This window comes from Macaca nemestrina, chromosome 4 (assembly GCF_043159975.1).
Source record: "Macaca nemestrina isolate mMacNem1 chromosome 4, mMacNem.hap1, whole genome shotgun sequence".
Taxonomy (NCBI): domain Eukaryota; kingdom Metazoa; phylum Chordata; class Mammalia; order Primates; family Cercopithecidae; genus Macaca; species Macaca nemestrina.
In genome coordinates, this window is record NC_092128.1 from 61424622 (window position 1) to 61446439 (window position 21818).

At 32.5% G+C, this 21818-nt stretch overlaps 1 protein-coding gene and 1 long non-coding RNA gene across 13 annotated transcripts in view; one reads left to right on the top strand and one right to left on the bottom strand.

Annotated features, from left to right (window-relative positions):
- LOC105475404 (uncharacterized) overlaps window positions 1-21818 on the top strand; it is a 111155-nt gene that overhangs the window by 58511 nt on the left and 30826 nt on the right. For 3 of the 4 annotated variants that reach the window (XR_983321.3, XR_011622094.1, XR_011622095.1), the window contains one exon: window positions 1690-1766. This is a non-coding gene — a long non-coding RNA (uncharacterized lncRNA). Of the gene's footprint in view, window positions 1-1689; window positions 1767-2619; window positions 2748-21818 lie in introns of those variants that run through there. The other variant, XR_003016576.2, reaches the window with a different exon arrangement.
- LOC105475402 (calcium voltage-gated channel auxiliary subunit alpha2delta 1) overlaps window positions 1-21818 on the bottom strand; it is a 506236-nt gene that overhangs the window by 6605 nt on the left and 477813 nt on the right. For all 9 annotated transcript variants that reach the window (XM_011730609.3, XM_011730608.3, XM_011730607.3 and 6 more), the window contains 13 exons: window positions 18836-18923; window positions 17724-17786; window positions 16940-17043; window positions 15995-16081; window positions 14710-14777; window positions 14274-14312; window positions 12639-12710; window positions 11243-11395; window positions 11088-11140; window positions 9470-9525; window positions 8923-9052; window positions 6769-6878; window positions 6319-6401 (listed from right to left, as the gene is read on the bottom strand). In XM_011730609.3, the coding sequence (XP_011728911.2) occupies window positions 6319-6401; window positions 6769-6878; window positions 8923-9052; window positions 9470-9525; window positions 11088-11140; window positions 11243-11395; window positions 12639-12710; window positions 14274-14312; window positions 14710-14777; window positions 15995-16081; window positions 16940-17043; window positions 17724-17786; window positions 18836-18923 (1106 nt within the window). The remainder of the gene's footprint in view (window positions 1-6318; window positions 6402-6768; window positions 6879-8922; window positions 9053-9469; window positions 9526-11087; window positions 11141-11242; window positions 11396-12638; window positions 12711-14273; window positions 14313-14709; window positions 14778-15994; window positions 16082-16939; window positions 17044-17723; window positions 17787-18835; window positions 18924-21818) is intronic.

Here is a 21818-nt window from a genome sequence, read left to right on the forward strand (position 1 = left end):
CCTGGGCTCAGGTGATCCTCCCACCTCAGCCTCCTGAGTCGCTGGGACTATAGGTGTGCATCACCACACCTAATTTTTTATATTTTTTGCAGAGTTGGGGTTTCAGCTGGGAATCCATCCTCTAACTCTAGCTTCAAAATACATCCCCAAACCTACTGCTTGTCACTACTGCAGGTCCAAGTCACCATTACTTCTTCCTTCCGTTTTGCAAAAGCTGCCTCACTTGTCCCATGGCTTCTACTCTGCCCTTTTGCAAATGCTTCTCCAAAAAGCAGTCTTCTTAACGCCACACATTCTTTCACTCCCTGCTCAACATTTCTCATCATTCTCAGAGCAAAATCTACATTCTTTATTAAGGTCTACAAAGTCTTATGAGGTCTGGAGCCTGGCTGCCTCGTCTTCCCACTTTTTCCTCTCCCACATACTCACTCTGCTTCAATAACACTGGCTGCCTCTGCAACAGGCCAAGCTCTTTAGTGCCATTGCATTTGTTTTGTTCAGATGCTTTTCTCTCCAGGTAGGGTAACCAGATAAAAAACAGGGTACCAGTAATAATTGAATATGAGATAAAAAAAATACTTTATATAAATGTATTTCACACACAGAAGAGTGGCTAGATACATAGTAACGATTTGATAAATGAATAGTAGGTACTCAATAAAGCAGCACACACTGACTGGTTAGAAACACTATGAGGTATTAACTTAAAGAAGTCATTGTCGCTTAACCAGGAGTACTCCCCAGTTATGATTAAGTGTTAATTTGAATAAAAATTACCACACAACAAGACCCGTTTGTGTATTAAGAATATATTTTGTCATCTTTATAATCTACAAATGTGTTACGGAAAGAAAAATATTCTCTTTGGCCCTTATTTCAGTGTTTTTATTTTTATATTTGGGTGTTTTTTGTTTCATTTCCCCTGTGAGATGATGAGATATATCTGTTTCGATGGGAGGTGGTAGTTTAGATAAGTTATTGGGGCTCCCTGTAGTCTGCCTGTCAATTCACACTGAAAAATGTGCCTTTTAAGTTTCCTGATCATGTCTTCCCATACATTTTGCATTTCAAGTCTTATTATGGGATACATTCTAAATCACAAATGCCCTGATGTGGGAGCAACCCAGCATTATCTCCGTCCTATAGAGACTGAAATCCCACTGGCACCATAACCAGATATAATAAATCGGTCTGATTTTTAAACGATTATTTAAGTAGAAAACAACATATTGGTACTTTAAGTTTAGAACATTAAAATGGAAGAAGAATCAGTGCCTATATTATATATTTATTTTAAAATATGATAAACTAATTTTATTAGACTTCCTTATAGGGGAACGTCTCTTAAAAGATTGTGTTGTTAAAGATATCAACTGAGAACTCTTTAGTCCTTTCTTTCTCATTACTCTTTAAAAAATCTAAACCATAGTAAAATTCATATGGTATTTGCCCCCAAAGTTTTCTTTATACAGCATGTGTTACCAGTGACTAAAATCTTTTGAATTTTACTGTTGCTAAACTCTTACTCTGCTTTTCTTTCCCCATTCAGAACCTGGGACAACTAATGGCATACAGTACAAGCTTAATAATTTTTAATTTATTAAATTTAGAAATACATTTTTCAAAAGAAAATGTTCTGGTCATTTGGCTAAAAGGTTTTTGATCTTTTTTTTTTTTTCTGAATTATAGCCATCATTTAATTTCCTTCAAAATGCAAATCACTGTTGAAGACAGCCATCAAATCATGGATTAACTTTTGAATTCAGGTAAGTCTGTACTAAAGTTACCACCAGCAACTTCAAAGAAAATCTATATTTAAAAATTTTTAGGCAGGTAGATACTGCATAATAATAGGAATAATGCCCCCAGCAAATAATTTGTTCTCCTACATGGCACCTTAACACTCTTACACATTTACTCGAGAGATAAGCAGTATATTTATTCAACTCTTTAAATGTAGACAGATTATGTACCCAATAATATGCTTTATAAATTGGGTTTGCATAAAATAATTTCTCAATGGACAGAATTGGCTTGCCTTACTTCTTTGATTAATAAACGTTAGCTTTTTCATTTGCTTTTGTACTTGTGTGTGACTTAAGTCTTCACAAAGCTTGTTATCAAAAAGTCTTGTTTGAACACTTGCGTTCTGATGAAGTCATCATGGTATGGAGCTTCATAATTGTTTATGTATAATCTTTATCCTTCTGGAATCTACAGGATTAATGGCCCTTTGGTAGGCTTTGGAGATTACACTACCATTCTACCTTGCTTGTGAGCAGAACCTAATCCAACAGAAATTGCTAGTTTTAGCCAGACTATATTAGAGCATAGACCATGACCTTTATTGGTCCTTAATGTGGGAAACAACTGCCAACTAACCTTTCAGTACTTTTTGTAATGATTTTTTTTCAACTTAATTGTTTCAGAGAAAATAATACTTCCTCTGATATCATTATATCAACATTCAAATAGCACTAAGGGGATTCACTGTTCTATACTGATAACTGTGTTTTTAAATACTGAAACCACATCTTGTTAATGTAAAATATACACCATCTATATTATGTATTCCTGTGATATAATAATATAAAGGAATCTCAAATGTGTTCTTTTTAGAGATCAGGATATAGATTATACAACATCTACAATTATGAAGTTCCATACCATGAGGACTTCATCAAAACTCAAGTGTTCGAGAGTTTTTGATACAAGCTTTATGAAGACTTAAGTCACACACAAGCAAAAAAGATAAGCAAATGAAAAAGCTAACATTTATTAATCAAAGAAGTAAAGCAAGTCAATAATTGTCCATTGAGAAATTTATTTTATGTAAACCCAATTTATAAAGCATATTATCCGGTACATAAATATCTAGTTGAGTCCATGGTGATACATAATTATTTCCATGATAGATTTATAATGTATCATAATAGGAAAATGTTATTTTGTGTGTGTGGGGGGGTTCTTAGGTTAAAAAAAATTTACATTCACTGTTGCTATAGGATTTTTTTTTTTTTTTTTTTTTTTTTTTTTTTTTTGAGACGGAGTCTAGCTCTGTGATCCAGGCTGGACTGCAGTGGCACAATCTCGGCTCACTGCAACTTCCACCTCTCAGGCTCAAGCAATTTTCCTGCCTCAGCCTCCAGAGTAGCTGGGACTACAGGTGCGTGCCACCAGGCCCAGCTACTGTTTGAATTTTAGCAGAGATGGGGTTTCACCAGGTTGCCCAGGCTGGTCTCAACTGCTGACCTCAGGTCCACCTCGGCCTCCCAAAGTGATGGGATTACAGGCGTGAACCACTGCGACCAGCCATTGCTATAGGTTTTTAAGAGAAAGGTAAAAAGAGAGCTGGCCTACTCAAGACCAATACTTATATATTTTTTAGTGTAATTGATAACCTATAAATCTTACCTAAAAATTCTATGATTGAGAGAAGTAAGCTTTTGAATGAAGGGAAAATAAGGACAATTATGGAAACATATTTGGTAACACTTTTCTTGTGTAATCGTTGACTACCTATGAACTTCTTTAAGGAATCAATAATATTTCAAATAGTTGCATACATATCAATTTTTAAAATGTTTATATGAAGATATTTAATTTTAGTATTTTAATTATTACAGTAATGTTTCCTTTGCTTGGCGTCTTTTGCCATGAAAACCATTCTTTTATTATCCCAGAAGACAAGTGGTTATTTCTGAGACTCCCTCTGCTATTCTACTCCCCACCCTCTACCACCCCTGCCTGTGAATTCACTCCATTCATAGTAATGGCCACATCTCCATCTAGTGGCTTCCTAATCAATGACTACCTGGAAACCGATGACAAACACAACAAACGTGTGTGCTCTAGTAACACAATCATGATGATTCCAGAGCATTAGAAAAGAAATTGCAAAACAGTAAATGAAGAACTAAACGCAAATGCAAGCGCCGAAACCTCCCGTTAGTAGTACTGAATACAGAACTCAGAAATTTCTTCAAAGGTTAATAATTTTGGGCTAGATAATGTAATATTAAATAAAATGAACTTAGAAACTGGAAGCACTTATTCTAAAATATTTCAATATTTTGAGGGTAAAAATCTAAAAAGTTATTTAAGTCAGATTTATTTTAAAAAGAAAAATCTGAAAGGAATTAAATTTGCGTTAGCATCTTTTGTAAATAAACTGAGATAACCACCTCTAAAAATTGTCATTAGATAGTTCTCATATCATGAAGCATGTATATTTGTCTCTGCAATGACAATTTTTATACAAAAACTTTATGAAAAAAATCATTTTTACATAAATATTGAAAACTAATATGTTTCATTTAGGATTAGAAATTTACATGCCATTTGAAATCAGCTATTTCCAAAACAACATTGGTCCTGAGATTTTAATAACCTAGTTTCAGGAACATTAATATCATGGATTTAGGGATATGGGTGATTTTCTAAAATTTCAAGCCAAAAACAAAAAGAAAAATTAGAGAAAGTGACTGACCATCCACACCACATGAAAACTTGCAGTAAAATGAAGATAGGAGCTGACATCATGGTACAGGCACCACTCGTTGTGCATTTAAGTTGATCCTATTAATAACGGGCAAAGTAGCAAGTACAGGAAAAGGAAAGAAAACACAGAAAAGAAGACATACAAGATGAGATTTCATGCAATTTGCTGGCAGTTAACGTGAGTCTCCATCCAGAGCAGATTCACAGTGACCATTGCAAATAAGCATTACCAAAATACTCCACTGCTAAAGAAACACAAGATATTATTAGCATACCAAGCTACTGAGCAACAGTTGTACTTTCACACACAACCCATTTATAGGAGCTTCAATTGCTGAACATTTTTGTCTTGGTCAAATCTTTTTAATGCCTTGATCATAAGATAGAGCCTCCTAGAATAATATTTTGGGCAAGAGGGTTTTTATGTCATTTTTTCAAGTTCATCTGAATTTAATATTCCTACTGTCAAAAAACTGGTGGCAAATAGTTGATGAGTGAAGCTTCTCTAACGAGTGACATGACCCTTGGCGCTTCATAAAATATTCTTTGGGAAATAATTTTACATGGGCAACTTGCTGAAGGTGTAGTAGGCAGAATAACATGAGTCCTCCTATCTGGACTTTAAATGTCTTAAGGAAAAAAAAAAAAAACCCTTAGTGGCAATGTTGAAATACTTTCCCTAGCAAGGATCAATAATCCCTCACAGAGATAACTGGGATTGACTGGCTAATACATCTTGAATTTATCACTGATTTTCTTTCTTTCTTTGCTCCATTTTTAATTTATATTATCTGTGAAATGTTTTATCCTTTCTGGGACAAATGCAGCTATGTATTTGAGTAGGTAAACCTCTTCTAAATAACTCTTAAAAATGCACATTAATCAATAGATGTTCTGACCTATTTTTAGAATAAACAATTTATGAGATAATGCATTACACGTTTGGATGCTCATTGGTGTGTGCAAGCCACTTCATGCGGTGGCACACCTTGAAGAATCAGAATTGGGAAGTATCGTATTTAAAATTAGTTAAAAAGAGGTGGACAGAGATTTTTATGTGGACTTCATCTTTGAGAATAGATTAGTATTTCTAAAGCATAAAGCTAATGTATTACATACTGATGATGTATTACCTACCTTGTACATAATCAATACACAATAAGTCAGAATAGTATTTATTAGGGAAAGATAGATGAACTATAGGAAACGTAGTAAGCCATCTTTAAGTGACATATATTTAATATGATTTGTAATATTTTATCAAACTAACCCTGTGTAATTGACCTGGTCTAATTTCAAACACCAGAAAAAGAAATTAAATAATACAAGTCTAATATGTGATAGAATCAGAAACCATCCAAAAGAAACCAGAACTCCATAATAATAAGACAATGGCTGTATAACAGGTTTTTCAATTCACTGAAGACGAATATAACTAATAAAAATGTAATAAACTTAATTTTTATATCTTCAGGATTGGAATATAAATAGAGGCAACAAATATAATTAACATTTACTATGAGTTAATTATTTATTAATCTTGAAAATCAGATTTATGACCTTGGATTATTAGTCAATTGATTGGAATTGTGTTTGAAAGCACAATTTCTGTGGGAAGGACATACAAAAGAAGCAACTGTTAAGTTTATGCTAACCATGAAAACTACTGAAATGAAAAAAATCTACCAGCAAGTATGTCATGTTAATGAGAAAAACTATGGTTAAGACATTATGTTTGAGTTAAATTGTCTCCTTGAATTCTTGTGGCCAGTGAGCATTAATTTATAGTATTTCAATCCAGTAGAAGTGTGATCTTACCAAGACATTGTTATCAAAGCAGACATCAGGCCCTTTTCGGTATCTGGGTTGCTTAACCATGTCACAAGGATTTGGACCATCAGCTAAAGAGGCTTGTTAAGGAATCTCTTGTTAGTTTTTTTTCCACATGACTAAAAATAAATACAATGCAATGTATTTCCCAAAACATGTAAGAGATAACTTATACATCATTACTCTCATCCAACACAATTCAAGTACATTGGGATTTAAAGAACTAAATTGTGAATTATCCTTTTCTGGGGCATGTGTAGCATAATTATTCTTGACATTCCAACCAAATTTTGAGTGAGGAATCCATTCTGCCTTTGCGAGGTGATCAGAGCAGTCTAATATTTTTCCTCTTTATGAGCATAAACAATGTGACAAGATTCAAAATGCATTATTTTAAGATGGTTTTCCTTTCCAGATAGCTCTGATGTCAAAGGATACAAGTCTGTTCTGCTTGTATGAGCAGTCGTGTGTCACAGGGACATGTCCCTTTGCTCTCAACCATTATGAATATTAAGTTGGTGTTCATAAGCTTTTCACCATGAAAGATTCTGCAAAATATGATATCACAGAAAATGAGTATCTTTGTCAAAATAAATGGAAATATTTCAAAGATTCTTACATATTAAAATGAAAGACAAAATATGACATTTGAAACATAAACCATTCCAAGCACAACAGGAGTATGATTTTAGAAGAAAAAAAAGTTTCATTTATTAGTGTGAAAATATTACCTATGTCAAATGAATAAAAAATTGCAATAGATGTTTTATGTGTGACCATTTTAAGTATTAGTTCTCATTGCAAAATAAGCACTTTTTAGTTGTTGATGCACATAGAAAAATTTCTTTACACTTACAAGTAATTGTGATACTTATCACTGAAAATATGCCAAAGTTGCCTTATTTTACAGATAACACAACAGGGAATACAAAAATGTCTAGGCATCTTGCCCAAACTAAGGGCAGAGAAAAGTCTGGAACAGTGCTATTAAGCAAAGTTTCTGTGAAGATGGAAAAGTTTTTTGCACTGTCCAGTATGGTAAATACTAACCACTCAAGGGGTATTGGGCACTTAAAATGTGACAAGTGTGACTGAGGCACAAAATTTTAATTTTAATAACTGTAATTGAAATTTTGATGGCCACCTATGGGTGGTAACTACTGCATTGGACAACACAGACATGGACAGAATCAAAGGTTTTGAATTCTATCCCCTGTTTTGTCCACACCTTAAGCTGCTCTTACTTTAGTAACCAACACAGAAAATGTAAATATATATCACTAAAAAAGTAATTTCTTCATCATTATACATTTTGCAGAAAAGTGGGCTTTTCTTTTTGCTCTGTTAAGCTTTGATTTCCATAAAACAAATCAAAAGGAAAGTATGATTCAATTTAATGTCTTGGTTATATTGACCTTCACTTTACAATTTAACTTACTTCTTTAAGCACACGTTGCTCTTGCTGGATGTCAATTAATAAAAGGCCAATGACTGTGAAACTCTGATGTATCCAATAAACATGCCACAATTCCATTTCCTGAGGTCCATAGCCTGATACGCTAATCTCCTCTAAACAAGATAGTCTGCTTTTTTGTGAGTTCATGCTTGACTCCTCCTCCCCTTTCTTCTCCTCTTCATATATTCTACCTCCTCCTTGGACATAGAGGTATGCTAGAGAAAGTCATAAAACATACCACGTCTACTAAAAATTCATGAGAGGTTGCTTAGCCCCTCTTGCAAAAAATTTTTTAAACTATTCTGGCACTTTCATAATCTCAGATTACCTCACCTCCTCCTATTTCTTCTTCTGGTATGGTAACATTTCTTCTAAAATAACCTGCCCTCCACCTCTAAAAACAAAGTGTCTCTACTCTGTGCTTTGTAAGCTGTGACTTGCTGCTCTCTTCTCAGGAATCTTGTGGCATTAATTATTACTTTCCCCTCAAAATCCCCATCTTGCCTTTCTCCTCTATCCTCATTACAATAAAATTAAATTCTCCATCTCTTCCCAACATTTTAAAAGATATTTTATGGATACTGACTAAACATTAACCATGACCTAAGAAAATTGTATTTTTTCCCAGTTCCTTCAAATTCAAATAAAGATAACATTCAGTTCTTCAAGTCAGAGAAGACTAGAAGTAAAAACAAAACAAAACAAGACTTTTTTTTGTAAATCTGTTTAGTTACCATATAGAAAAATAATTCATATTTGGCTTAGAATTATTTAGAATTACTAATATATTTAATTTTATAACTTTATATTAGAAATTTTTAATATGGGTTATTTTAGGAAAAAAGTTAAAAAAAATATCAAATTTCTCTATGTTCTGCCTAAAGAGAAAGTAATTATCTTGATCATGTAATTATTATTATAGTTGAAGAAATAACAGCTTATCAATGTTAGAATTTTAAAAATTATAAATTTTAAAAGCCTACAGAGAAACTAAAGATCTCTGACATTTTCAACTTAAAACAATTACTCACATCTCTGGCTCCAACACAATTTTCAGTTTTTTCTGTAATGATTATAACAGTATATACAATTTCTTAATGAAATAGGACGACTCCAGAAATAAAGAAAGAAATTACCTGGAACAGTTTCCACAGTCTAATACACCACTGAATGATTTACTATCGTTATCGAAGAAATACTGGGTTTGTTCAGTAATGCAGCTCTGCTTTGACAGGGAGGCTGTAAAGTCATCATCCTCCATCTCAACTTGGGTGGGGAGAGGGGGGTAAAAACAAAGAACACCATTAGAAGGGGCCACTGTAGTCAGTCCCCTGGAGTCTTCACTTCTCACAGAGCAAAATAAATGTCTAAGACCAGGAGGCCTGGACTGGCTTGTTTACTGCTGTGTAATATCGTGGCAGCCCGTAATAGATGCCTGATAAATATCAATAGAATAAATTAATTTAAATACATGATGGCTATGAGATCAAGGCCAATGTGACCTAAGTAATTTCTAAGACATTAGGAAAGGTTGGACAAAAAGTTTCTAGATCTAAAATTATGAGATGGGTGATCTGTTTTCTCTTTCTCACACAAATATTCTCTGAATTTGCTGAACTCAAGCATATCCCCCCAAATAATTTTTATTGTTATGACAGTGACAAGGTCTGAGCATTTACATACCTGCCTCAAGGAGTCGTGGAAAGGTCAAACTCAAGAGAAACTGCTGTAGAATAGACCTGAATTTTTAAAAAAAAAATAATAATAAAAATCTAGGGAAAAATGTGTTTTTACATGCACACATACACATACCGTTTCCCTTTATCTTTTTGGGAAGGAAAGTCTAGGAGTGTTTTTATTTAAGTATTTTTAAAATTATATAACACATTGTAACCTTTCTTGAATGTGTCAAGTCATGAAATCAGAAGTATTCAGATCTTGTTCTGGACCAAGTGAGACACAGTGTGTTAAGAAGCCTAATAGGCAATGTTATCAAGCAGAAGTGTTCACTCTAAGGAGAATGTCAGTGTTTCAGCGCATAGGTTTTTACATTCATTACATCTCCTTATTTTAGCTTTTAAAACCATTTGTTTTTTGAATTCCCCCCGCCCCCAACAAAGAAACAACACTGTTTATACCATGGGTTTGAATTTGTTAACTATTTACTTTGTAATACAGAAAATATTTGTAAATATGTAATGTAACTTTCATGAAACAAAATATACATATTATATAGAGAGATATGGCACATTTCAGTTTTATAGTAACTGACAACTGAGCCAAATTTCTAGAACTGAATTTAGTTTAAAACAAGTGGGGGTGGGAGGGGATATAGGATAAAGAAAGTATTTCAGGGTCATGATGAAATTTTAAAAGCCTACTGAAATTAATATATAAAATCACATCAGAAAATACCATTTTTCAGAATAAAACAGAATTTTCTAAATCTTTCAAAAAATCTCAAAATTTTAAAATCCTAAAATCTTCTTTGCTGCTTTAATGATATCATCACTTAATTTTAGCTGGGCAAACCTCAACATCAAATGAATATTGTACATTAATCTATGTGGAATAGGGCTAACAATACAGTGTGATGATACCAAAAAAAAAAAAAAAAAATTAGAGGGGAGAGAAGGAAGAGGGAGATCATGGATCCCAGACGTAACAGGCTTAGTTACAACTAAACAATAAGAAATGTGATCTTCCAGACTTTCCACAGTGCCACAATTGACCATTTGAATGTCTTATTTTCATAGGTTGTAGGGTCTACAGGTGAGGGATGGGGGAGGTTTGGAAGGTAGAATCGGTGAAAAGTAACAATTAGATCCATTTCAGCAACATGATGCCCCTAAAACGATACCAGTACTTGTATCAATAGTAAAGAGGTAGAAGGTTGCCATCATGCCATGAATTTGATGCATGCAGACATCCAACTTGGATACTAAAGACAATTAAATTGTAACTTCTTACAGATCAATACACCTAAAATTGGTGTAATACTTTAAAAATACTTAATACAAATGAAAAGAATTTCAATAGATGTGTAGAGGAAAGAAGACTCTAAAGAGGTTGAAGTTTACATCCACATAACATTGTTTTCATATGAGAAACTGAATAATGGTAATTTTATAGTGCTCACTTAGGAAAAAATATCACTATTACCAATAAGTGATGCAGAGAATGAAAAAACCTTAACTCCCTTAATAAAAAATTTGAGTGTCCCCTAAATCCATATTTTCATCAGATGCTTTTCTATTTTACAACTTCTTTCATTACCAATAAAACTAAAATTTTGACCTACCAGGCAGCAGCAGTGGCCCACCAGCCAATTTGTAATATGTCTGCTATTGATGGCTATAAAATAAAATAATAAAGTCATTTCAGTAGTCTACTTGATACTGAGGACACTTGAGTATCCTCTTGAGAAGAATTGATTAGACTGTGGATATTACTGACCACATATGCTGAGCGATGTCCTGCTCCTTGTTTTGGTGCAGCACCAGGCTCGCATACTGACTGATAATCATAAGATTTGTTAAAAGCATAAACTGATATATTAACCAGGTGTCTCATCAAGCTGGGATCAATCTCTCCAAAAAATCTTCCAATCTGGTGAAGAAAAAAATCATAAAGCAATGTGTACTTAAAATGTAAGTCAAAAATGAACATTGGAATCACCACTACAGTGAAAAGAAATAATACAGAGAAACTGAACTACAACTGAGGAGCTTAAAAACAAAAGCAAATGAGAAACTGTATATGACACTGTGAACAAATTAAAATGAGAGTAAGTGTTCTCATTACTCAGTGGGGCTGTGTGATGTTTTATTTGTGGAAGGAATGGACACACATTACTAAGCACTAAATCACAATCAAATGCCTCCCAGATGAATAAAACAGGGGTGGGGAATGAAGAGGTGTAAGTCAAAGGGTACAAAGAAGCAGTTATGTAGAATGCATCAGCCTAGAGATTCAATATACAACAGAGGACTGTAGTTAATAATACTGTTTTGTCTACCAGAAATTTGATGAGTAGATTTTAAGTCTTCTTACCATACTGCAAAAAAGGTTAACAACCTGTGATGATGGATATGTTAATTGGCTTGACTTCAGTAATCACTTAACTATGCAAATCAAAACATTTTGTTGTACATCTTAAACATATACAATAAAAAAAAAGATCAAATGCCCCCCTGGGGAATGGAAAAGTAGCATAAATGAGAGAGCAGGCTGGCCTAGAAAAAGAACTTGTAGGGACTGTGATGAACTGGAACAAGTCCCATCTAAAGGGGCAATCACGAGTTAATCAGCTTCAGCCCATAAACACTGTCATCCAGAAAACAAAAAAAGCCCAGTGTTGAGATCTCTTTTGCTTTTTCCAAAAAAGAGAAGCCAGGAATACAGATTCAGAAGCGAAATTAGTTGGCATCGAATTCAAATTTGTTAAAAATCTTGTATGAGGTAAATAGCCTATGTACTGCTAATTTGCAGATTTGAGACTAGAAATCACATCAGTTTTAACCAGCTATATATTAAATTAGATATCATCAACTGACAAATTTTGAAGTGAAAATTTTCTAAATATCTGAAAGATTAAAAAGGTCATATCATGCTAAAATTCTGAACTGTATGTTTTAATGATACCAGTACTAAAATGTAAAATCAAATAACATAAAAGCTAGACTTAGCACGCCTTTCTTAATGGTTTACATAATATTAAGCATTTTACAAATTATTTTATGATAGAAACAAAACATCTCATCAATTTCTAAAACACTGAAAGAGGTTTTGTAATGTTGATCAGGGAAACACACTTTGGAAAGCCTAATTCTCTCTTATTTCAGGCACATACCTGATTAGTATAATCATCATGATTTGCCATCAAAAGAAACCCACCGTCATCCAGAATTACACAATCCATTACCTACCAAAATAAAATGAACAGTTAACACATTTTTAGAAAGGTTTGGAGGTTGTATTGTCTTTACCCCATTATACGTACATGATTAGAGCAATAAAAAATAGAAAATTTTAAATGACTATCTTCTCTTGAACGTATATGTTCATGAAATTCTGGTGAAATAAAGGCCTGCATTGATTTATATCAAACCATCACGCTTGATAATCCAACACCAACCATCCATTTGAGACTATCAATTCAGTCTGAACAAATCATAAAAGCAAATTCGAAATAATCTTTTTACCACTTTCGTGTCATCTAAATGATCCAGAAAAGTGGATAATTATTTAATAATGAATAACTGATTTAAACACATACTTAGGATTTCAACAAAAAGATATTTTTAAAAATATCATTTTAGTTATCCTGTTTCACAGACTTAAAACACGTCAGTACTGTAAGACTATAATTATTTCATATTTTCAGATTGAAAATATGTAGTTGGATAATTGGAGATTTAAAAGCAAAATGCAAAACAAAAAATGTCCATGGTTAAGAAAATACTTAATTCACCCTGAAACATAGGATAAATTCCTACCTAGTTTAAAGCATGTTTTAATGTATGAAAATCAATATAATTTGTATTTAATAAAATCACAAATAAAAACATTGTTTTCAAAGTTGAGGATGTAATGCATTGCATTTTCCTAATGTTGAAGCAGCTTATTACTAAATTTTTTGCTCTTAAAACAGCTACTGCATAGTCTATGTCAAATAGATAAGTTACAAAAATCATTGAAATTATTGGCTCATAATTCCACACGAGTAGGAGTGATAAAGATGATATAAACCGCCTGTTTCCCTTGGAGATATGCAGACACACATAAGAGGACTGGAAGAAAATATCGTTTCATCATTGTTACTCAATTTTTAGAATTAGAGCATCTTCAACTTTTGAACAAAGTTCACATTTCTTTTTCCAATTTCTCAAACAGATGTGAAAGTAATACAAGACAACTTAAAACTCAATCCATGTAACTAGAACTTTATAATAAACTGAAATACTTCTGGGTTTAGTTAAAAAAAATTTTCCTATAACTATATAATACACTGTGAACAAATTTAGAGAAAGTGTGATAGGTGAGAGAAAACTGCATTGATAACGAATAGAGATGCTTTGGTTAGAAACTTCCTATCCAGAAATAGAGCTAAACATAAATATGTGCAAAAGAATGTAACACCGTTGAGACCGAAGAGAACCATCACATTGACATGACTACTTTTTTAACCTTCCAAGGACATATACATATTTTTAAAAATTCAAGCATTTCACGTTCAAAATCAAAAGCATATAAATTCAAATGAAGCCACTGCACTCCAGCCCGGGCAACAGAGCGAGACTCCGTCTCAAAAAAAAAAAAAAAAAAAAAAAAAAAAAATTCAAATGAATATATTATTTCACATTTCCGTAGAATTTTTTAGCCTTTGATTAAAAATTCCTGCATATTTTTTGTCATCATTCTAGTCTTAGCAAGAGTAACACAGGGAAATATTGTACTCAAAAGTGATTTTAAACAGTTTTCTTACATCACTATTTCTTTTGCAGTCACAAACTGGACCAGCACACTGAAAGACAAAAAACCGATTATTACATTTTTTTAGCAGTTGTATTTTAATTACATTATTACTATGTTATAATTAGAAATTCTAGAATAATTTATCCAGGAGAAAAATGAGATTAAACAGTCTAGTCCATAAGAAACAGAAGTTTTATCTTTAAAATTAGAAAATGTCAATCAATATATAAACTAGCATTGCATGTTGTAACCTTGAAATACTTTTATTACATATTGACTAATTTAAACAAAAAGCTTTGAAGAAATAGGAATTCAGAATTCTGCTTCAGTGTAGTGGTACTGAGAACGTATTTGCCTTATGTTTATTTGTATAAAGACCTTATTTTTTTTCTACTGAATTTTGAAAACATTAAATATATCATAAGAATTTTTTTAAACTATCTTACCGGATCTCTGATTGAGGTTTTGGTGAAATTCTCTATCCAGGAATTTACATCGATTTTAATTCCAACAACTGGAAAATTAATTTGAATTAATTCAAAGGCATAATTACCTGTAATACAACCTTTGCAATATGACAGTTTAATTATTTTGATAGCAAGTATCAGATTATAGTTTATTACAGAAGTTTTAGTCTTTTGTTCTTAAGAAATAATGCTAATAGCTCTTAAACTATTACATAAATTGTAATTTATATTCACAAAGAGTGTATTCATTAGCCACAACCTGACCAATTAACTAATACAATAAGCTAAATAAAAAAATTAGTGTCAGGAGAGCCTCATAAACTTGAGGTCATTCAAATGGTATATTTTAAGAGGTTTCCCTAACTCCACCAGTGCTTGCAGTAGGTGCTTAATAAATCTTTGCTGAAAGAGTGAACAGATGAATGGATGAGTAGGTGGGTTAGTAGGAGAGTGGGTGAATAAATGAATGGCTGAGAGAATAACTGATTTAGTAATTAAATGAGCAATTGAGTGAATGAAGGAATAGGTGGATGAGTTAGTAAGTGATGGAGTAAATTAATGTAATAGATCCACTGATGGGGTAAAGCTGCCCTCAGGAGAAGGAAGGCTCAAAATACTCTCCTTTATAACTTCAAACACTGAATCATACAATCAAAAAAACTAATAGCTTTAACCTTATTGTATGCACTCCCTCTAGCCCACTTCCGATCCTCATTGATGCTCACTTCTACTATGTTTGTTTACTTGCCTGTTTTTCCAAAAAGTCGTTTTTCTATATATTTTATAGCAAGTTTTTAACTGAGCCCTACTTAATTCACTTTAACAGACACCTAGGAGAATATAGTATAATTATGCCATATTTGTCTTTTCCCTCAGGGCTGGAAACTTAACTTTTTTGTACAAATATGTAACTCCTTGGCCATATAACTTTGTATGTATTTTAAAGTATTAAGAGAGACTTCTGGAGTGGGGTTGCTAATCCAACATTAAAAATTTTTATTATTATACTAAACTGATTCCATAAATTTGTCTCAGACTATAAACATACACACAGTTTTGAAAATTTCTCAAATCTATGTAGTATCAATGTGATTTTATCCCAACTTCATAGGTAACTAGTTACATTTTATTTAATTTTTTAAGTATGCGTGCCTTTGTTGTTTGAGACCTTCTGATGACCTTGATAAACACTGCCAGTTAATAACATAAATGCCAAGTAACATTTAATTTTGGTTGTGTTTTTTTAATTAATATGTATCCTTACCTGCAGGTTTAAGAAGTTTCCCTTGAATATATATTTCTACAGCTTTGCTTACCATAATGCCCGATTCATAGGCACCAGGTCCACTTTCTAAAAAATAAATAAATAAACACCTATCAAGATGTATTGATTAATAATATTGATTTTCTGTCGTTAGATACAGATGGATAGTATTTTGCTTAAAAATTCTAGCATCTATAAACTATAAAAATGTTTGTGCTCTCCTTCCTCTCTTCTTCCTTTGTATATACTAGGCTAACTGGTATATCCATGAATTGGTTTGTATTCATTGATTCGGGGGCATTAATTAGCTTGGTTACATCTGCTTTCACAACAATTGTTAAAATATTAGGGAGTTCTGCTGAAGTGAAGTGGAAAGATTGATTTTGGATACATAAAACTGACTTTGTCTAAGATATATGTCACTGGCAAAACTTTGAAATTCTCTGAACTTGTTTCCCCATTTATGAAAATAAAGGTAAATAGTACCTATGTGCAAAGACGTTCAGGGATTAAATTACAAGGTTTTTGGGAAATAACTCAAAATATTTTAAAAGATAAGCTATTAATTGTATAATTATATAATTAATACTGATAAAAGGTAATTAGTCAATGAAATTACTCTACTTTTATTTAATTCCTTAAATGTTTTTCAATACATTTTCAGTTGTAATATGAGGGATTATCTACATGTGTTTCTACTTCTTATGCATGCCTGACAGATATGCTATCTCTAAATTATTGGAAGACTGCTGTGTATGTATTTTGCCTCTTCAACTAAATGATGTTTCTTTTCTATTTTCCTAATGCCTTGCAAATACTCTATTTTTAATGATGACTATTCTGAGTAGTTGACATAAAATGTAGTGACTTTGGGGGAAAGCAGATAGTAGCAATAATTTATTTTTAAGAAGATTGAGAAAAGCTGAATTCCAAAGCAATACTTACTGTTAAAGTAGGGAGCAGTGAAAACATAGTTATCATTATCTAGGCTCCTTTTATAGAAGCTGTCCTCATATGTCTCTGGGTTTTCTTGCCAATTTTCTCCAGCCCTAAGGAGGAAATGGCTCATCATTTGTATTCTTTAATCTATCTGATAACCTACTTTATCCTATGTGGACTTGCTGAGCTTTACAGATACGCCTACATTTCAGGTATGTCTAAAGAAGTTAGTGGTAATTGATAGCATAACTGATACTCATTACTGAGCAATGCATCAGCATAGCACTAAATTAAGAATCAGAAAAAGCTAACTCCTAGTTTTACTCCATTGTTTACTAGTCAGGTAGTAGGACAAGTAAGTTAATAGGTCAATTAATGTTAGTAAGCATTGGTGACTACTCAACCTACTTCATGAACTGTTATGAAGATAATAGAGACAAGATGCATCAAAGAAGAGTGAAAGACCATGAAGTGCTACATAAATATTGCTGATAGGCTATAATCATTGTGCTCATTTCGCTGGTTTAGCTCATATCTACAAAGAGAAAAATCTCTTTAAATGTCTCTTAAATTTGGTAATAAATATATTTAGCAAGCATTCCAGGATTTTATAATGTCATTTTTCAGAGAAATAAAATCTTTTAATAATGTAAATACTGTAAACAATGGCTCCAATGTAATCTAATGACAATCAGTTTATTTGAAGAATAGCTTCCTTATGCTGTAATGTACAAATCCTTGGTGCAGTCTTTTGTAATGTACTTGTTTTTACAGATGTTATTTGACTTACTCTTTGGGATAAACTCTGGTAATCCCACCATCAGTCACAACAAATCGTGCTTTCACTCCCTTGCTGGAACAGAAGACAAAAGAAGGAAATGTTCTATTGAACATATTCTAAGATACAAAGTTAGGTGTTGGTGATACAAAGAGAAGTAAGTTTCTAAAGTAAAGGAATTAAATATATCAATAGATGCACAACAATGTTTTAATAATTTAAATTGTGTATGAAATTTGTTACTTGAAAGCTGTTTAAGGAAGACATCTCATAGGAAAATAATGACTGAGGTGCATTTTGAACACGGAATATGAATTGACAGCAATGACACAGACAGCAGGAAGGTATCACTTGTAGAGAGGAAAGTATGTATAAGGGAAAGCTACCAGAGATGGCTGTTGTTTGGTATAGAAAAAAACATAAGACAAAAGGAGAGAAACAGTAAGAGGTAAAGTTTCAAGTACAAGTTTCTCAATGGTCAGCTAATGAATGATTTTGAATTCCATGTCAGAGAGCTTCACCTGTATCTTGAACTTAGAACTGCATTTTAGGAGTTAGATTCTGGTAAATATGAATTGTATGGAGAATTGACTAGGAGCTGCGTGTGGAGGAATGGAGAACGTTAAAGGCAGAAAAATCAGTTGCTGTGATTTCTTAGAAATGGGATCTTAGGGCCTTGATTATGAGGTAGAGAAGAAAACATTGCTAGGAGAAATATTTAGCATTTAGTGACTGAAAATGGGGTGGAGAAGAGATTATAAATAAGAATCATATTTAGATTTTCTTGACTGGATGTATGGTAGTGCTATTAGAAGTCCAAATAAACACTGACTAGAAATCCTACTTCAGCACAAACAGAAACACACAATCATGCCAATTTAATTTGGTTTATTTACCCTGAAGTGTATGTGCATGAAAAGCTGAGTAATGGTAGACATTAGTACTGAAAAACACCCACAAGTGAAAATGCAAGTTGTCAACAACTGTACAGTGATTTTCTTGAGAAATAATTATCAAATATTACTAATGAACTGTAAATTTTTGAGACTCATACCCAACTTCCACAGGAGAAACGAAACTGAAATGCAGAATATATACTTTTATGAATAAGAACAAATACTTACATATTTTTCTGCTTACTCCAGTAATTTTGGACAAGTTCATTTGTAAAGCCTGCATCAAGCAAGACTCTATTAATCAAATCTGTGTTACCTAAAACAGAAAAAGGAGATCATCAGTTACACTCACAGTTCTAAAATTATGATCATAATGAAAAATATATTTTCTATTTTCAAAAGCAATTTAGAGTAGATATTTCTATGAATTTTAAAATATATTCCATATTCATTTTCTTTGTAATTTTTATATTGTTTATCTTGCCTCACATTTTCCAGGAAATGAATGGATTTAGTAGCAGAAAAATCAATTCTAAATGAGACAAATTATTTTGTAAACTTTATCAAAATATGAAATAAGCTATGTTAAGAAACAGGAAATCGTCTTTCTTTTGTGTTTTTGTTTATTTCTGTATGGTAGCATGGTGATTCCCAACCACTATAATTTTGTGACAATTTAATATATACACACACATCAAATTTTATATATGTATATAAAATGTATATATATAGAAACAGAACTACCTCTGAAATTATCAAGTAAAAACATTCAACAAAAAGTTACTGTCTACTTTCACTTTCATTGTTATAAGAAAAGCTATTTTCATTCTTTTCTATCACAAATATCAAAACATAGGATAATCTTGGAGTAAATAAGACTATGAAAAATTCATTGCCACCCACTGAGGAGCAAGGAATGGAATGAGTATCACAGAGCAGTACAATCCCAAGAATGATTTTGAAATCTACTGGTATTGGTCACAGAACCAATACCAAAGTAGATAATAGGTTGTCATTTCTTGAACAACTGAAGTGCATATTAGCCCAAGTTTAAAGATAATTGAGGAAACAGATGATGAGGATCAAAGGTCAATTATTACATATTCTTAAACAGAAACCTCTGCCTTCTTCCCATTCTCCTTGTTCCTCTCAACCCATTAAGCTCTGAAATAACCTAACAGGTACCCTCTGAAATTTCACATTTATGATAAAATTTGACTCTTTTCAAATAAAGAATATATGTTCTTAACATCCTATTACGATACAAGGTGGTGGTGAGATAGGCTGGAAACATTTTTGTTGCTTTTAATTATTTTAAGTTAATATGCCTTACACCCAGGATTAAAGGATCAATTTAATCCCTATTTTGGAGTAAATTTTAATTCATTCTAGACACTCTTTTTTTTAACTATATTATTTTAGAAACTGAATCATTAAAAAAACAGTTCATTTGGAAAGTCAGTGTTCTAATTGCCTCCAATCCCTTTAGGTAAAACAAAATAAATAGATATAGATATAAAAATTGGATTAAAATAAGTGATTCCAATTATTTTGGAATAAAAAGGAGTGATTCCAATTTTCACGGTGTTCTGAAAAGTTGTATGTTAAGAAAAACATTTCTGATAAACTCTTTTTGCAAGGAATATGAGTGTTTCATAACTTTGGTATCCAATCAAAGGAATAATCAACAATCTTATTACAGTTCTCTAGGAAATGCCTAGTACTCGTTAATAGGAAATAAACAATGACATAAAATAACATTTCGAAGGCACTAGCTCAGTCTCAGTGAGCTTGTACTGAGTAGAAAGGTTTGGAATCATCATGTTAAGACATGATCAATGTAGACTTCGGCTCCCATGACAGGTTTTCAGAGTGGCTCACTGAAGCCACTAACTAATTTGTGCTAAAGTGAAGGAGCTAGAAAGTTATTTTTTCTCATATGCAATAAATTGAAGTTAAGGGCAGCTTTAAGAAGGGCTCTGCCTTTTTGATAACTGATAAAGTGCTTTGTTTGACCCTTCCTGATAGAAAGATAAATAACTGAAAAAAAAAAAAAAAAAAAAAAAGGGAGGAGGAGAAGGAAAAGGAGGGAGGGGGAGAGAAGAACAAAGAGACTCCTCTTTGAAAGAGAACCAAAAATGTCAAATATGTGTACTTATTCTTTTTCCAAATTTTATTTATGAAGATAAATTTTGCCATGAATTTGGTTTTCCTCTTATTTCCCATTAGTACAGTATTTGTTCTCGTAGTGCTTTTATAATAAATATTTTTTAGGAGAAAAAAAGATTTAGATAGGCCAGGCGCGGTGGCTCAAGCCTGTAATCCCAGCACTTTGGGAGGCCCAGACGGGCGGATCACGAGTTCAGGAGATTGAGACCATCCTGGCCAACACGGTGAAACCCCATCTCTACTAAAAAAAAAAATACAAAAAAAAAAAAAACTAGCCGGGTGACTTGGCGGGCGCCTGTAGTCCCAGCTACTCAGGAGGCTGAGGCAGGAGAACAGCATAAACCCGGGAGGCGGAGCTTGCAGTGAGCTGAGATCCAGCCACTGCACTCCAGACTGGGTGACAGAGCGAGACTCTGTCTCAAAAAAAAAAAAAAAAAAAAAAAAAAAGATTTAGATTTTCTAATGATTTAAAAGCCAAGTATCCATAATTTTCTATTAAGCTTAGAGTATGAATGATGCAAATTTACCTGAAAGACAAATATAATGGTTAAAAAATAATTACTAATTTTCTGTTGTCTATTTTAACTTGATTTACCACATAAATGAAAAATTGCAGAAGCATAATTTTTTAAGACATAAAGTTAACTTGTGATGAAAATAGAATGTCAGGAAGGAAGAAAACCATTAAGTGATATATCTTTATTTATACTTTGGTTTTTATTCTACCCATATTAAAACTCATTATATTATTTGAAGGATATAAATAAATTTATAAAAATGTATGTTTTTCTCTATATAGCAGGCAAAATGTTATAAAAAATCTTCAAAAGTTCAAAATTAAATTTCCGAAATTTGAGAGGAGCTAACATGAGCGTGCCATATTTAGGTTTAACCATTTGAAAGAATCTATTACCTTGTTTTGAAAATTTGATGTAACTAAATAATGAAATAACATTTCTTTAGTTTGCAAAATTAAGGATCAAATTGTTACTTTTACTATTAGAAAGTTATAAAGTAAATAAACAACCAGCACAACATAAAG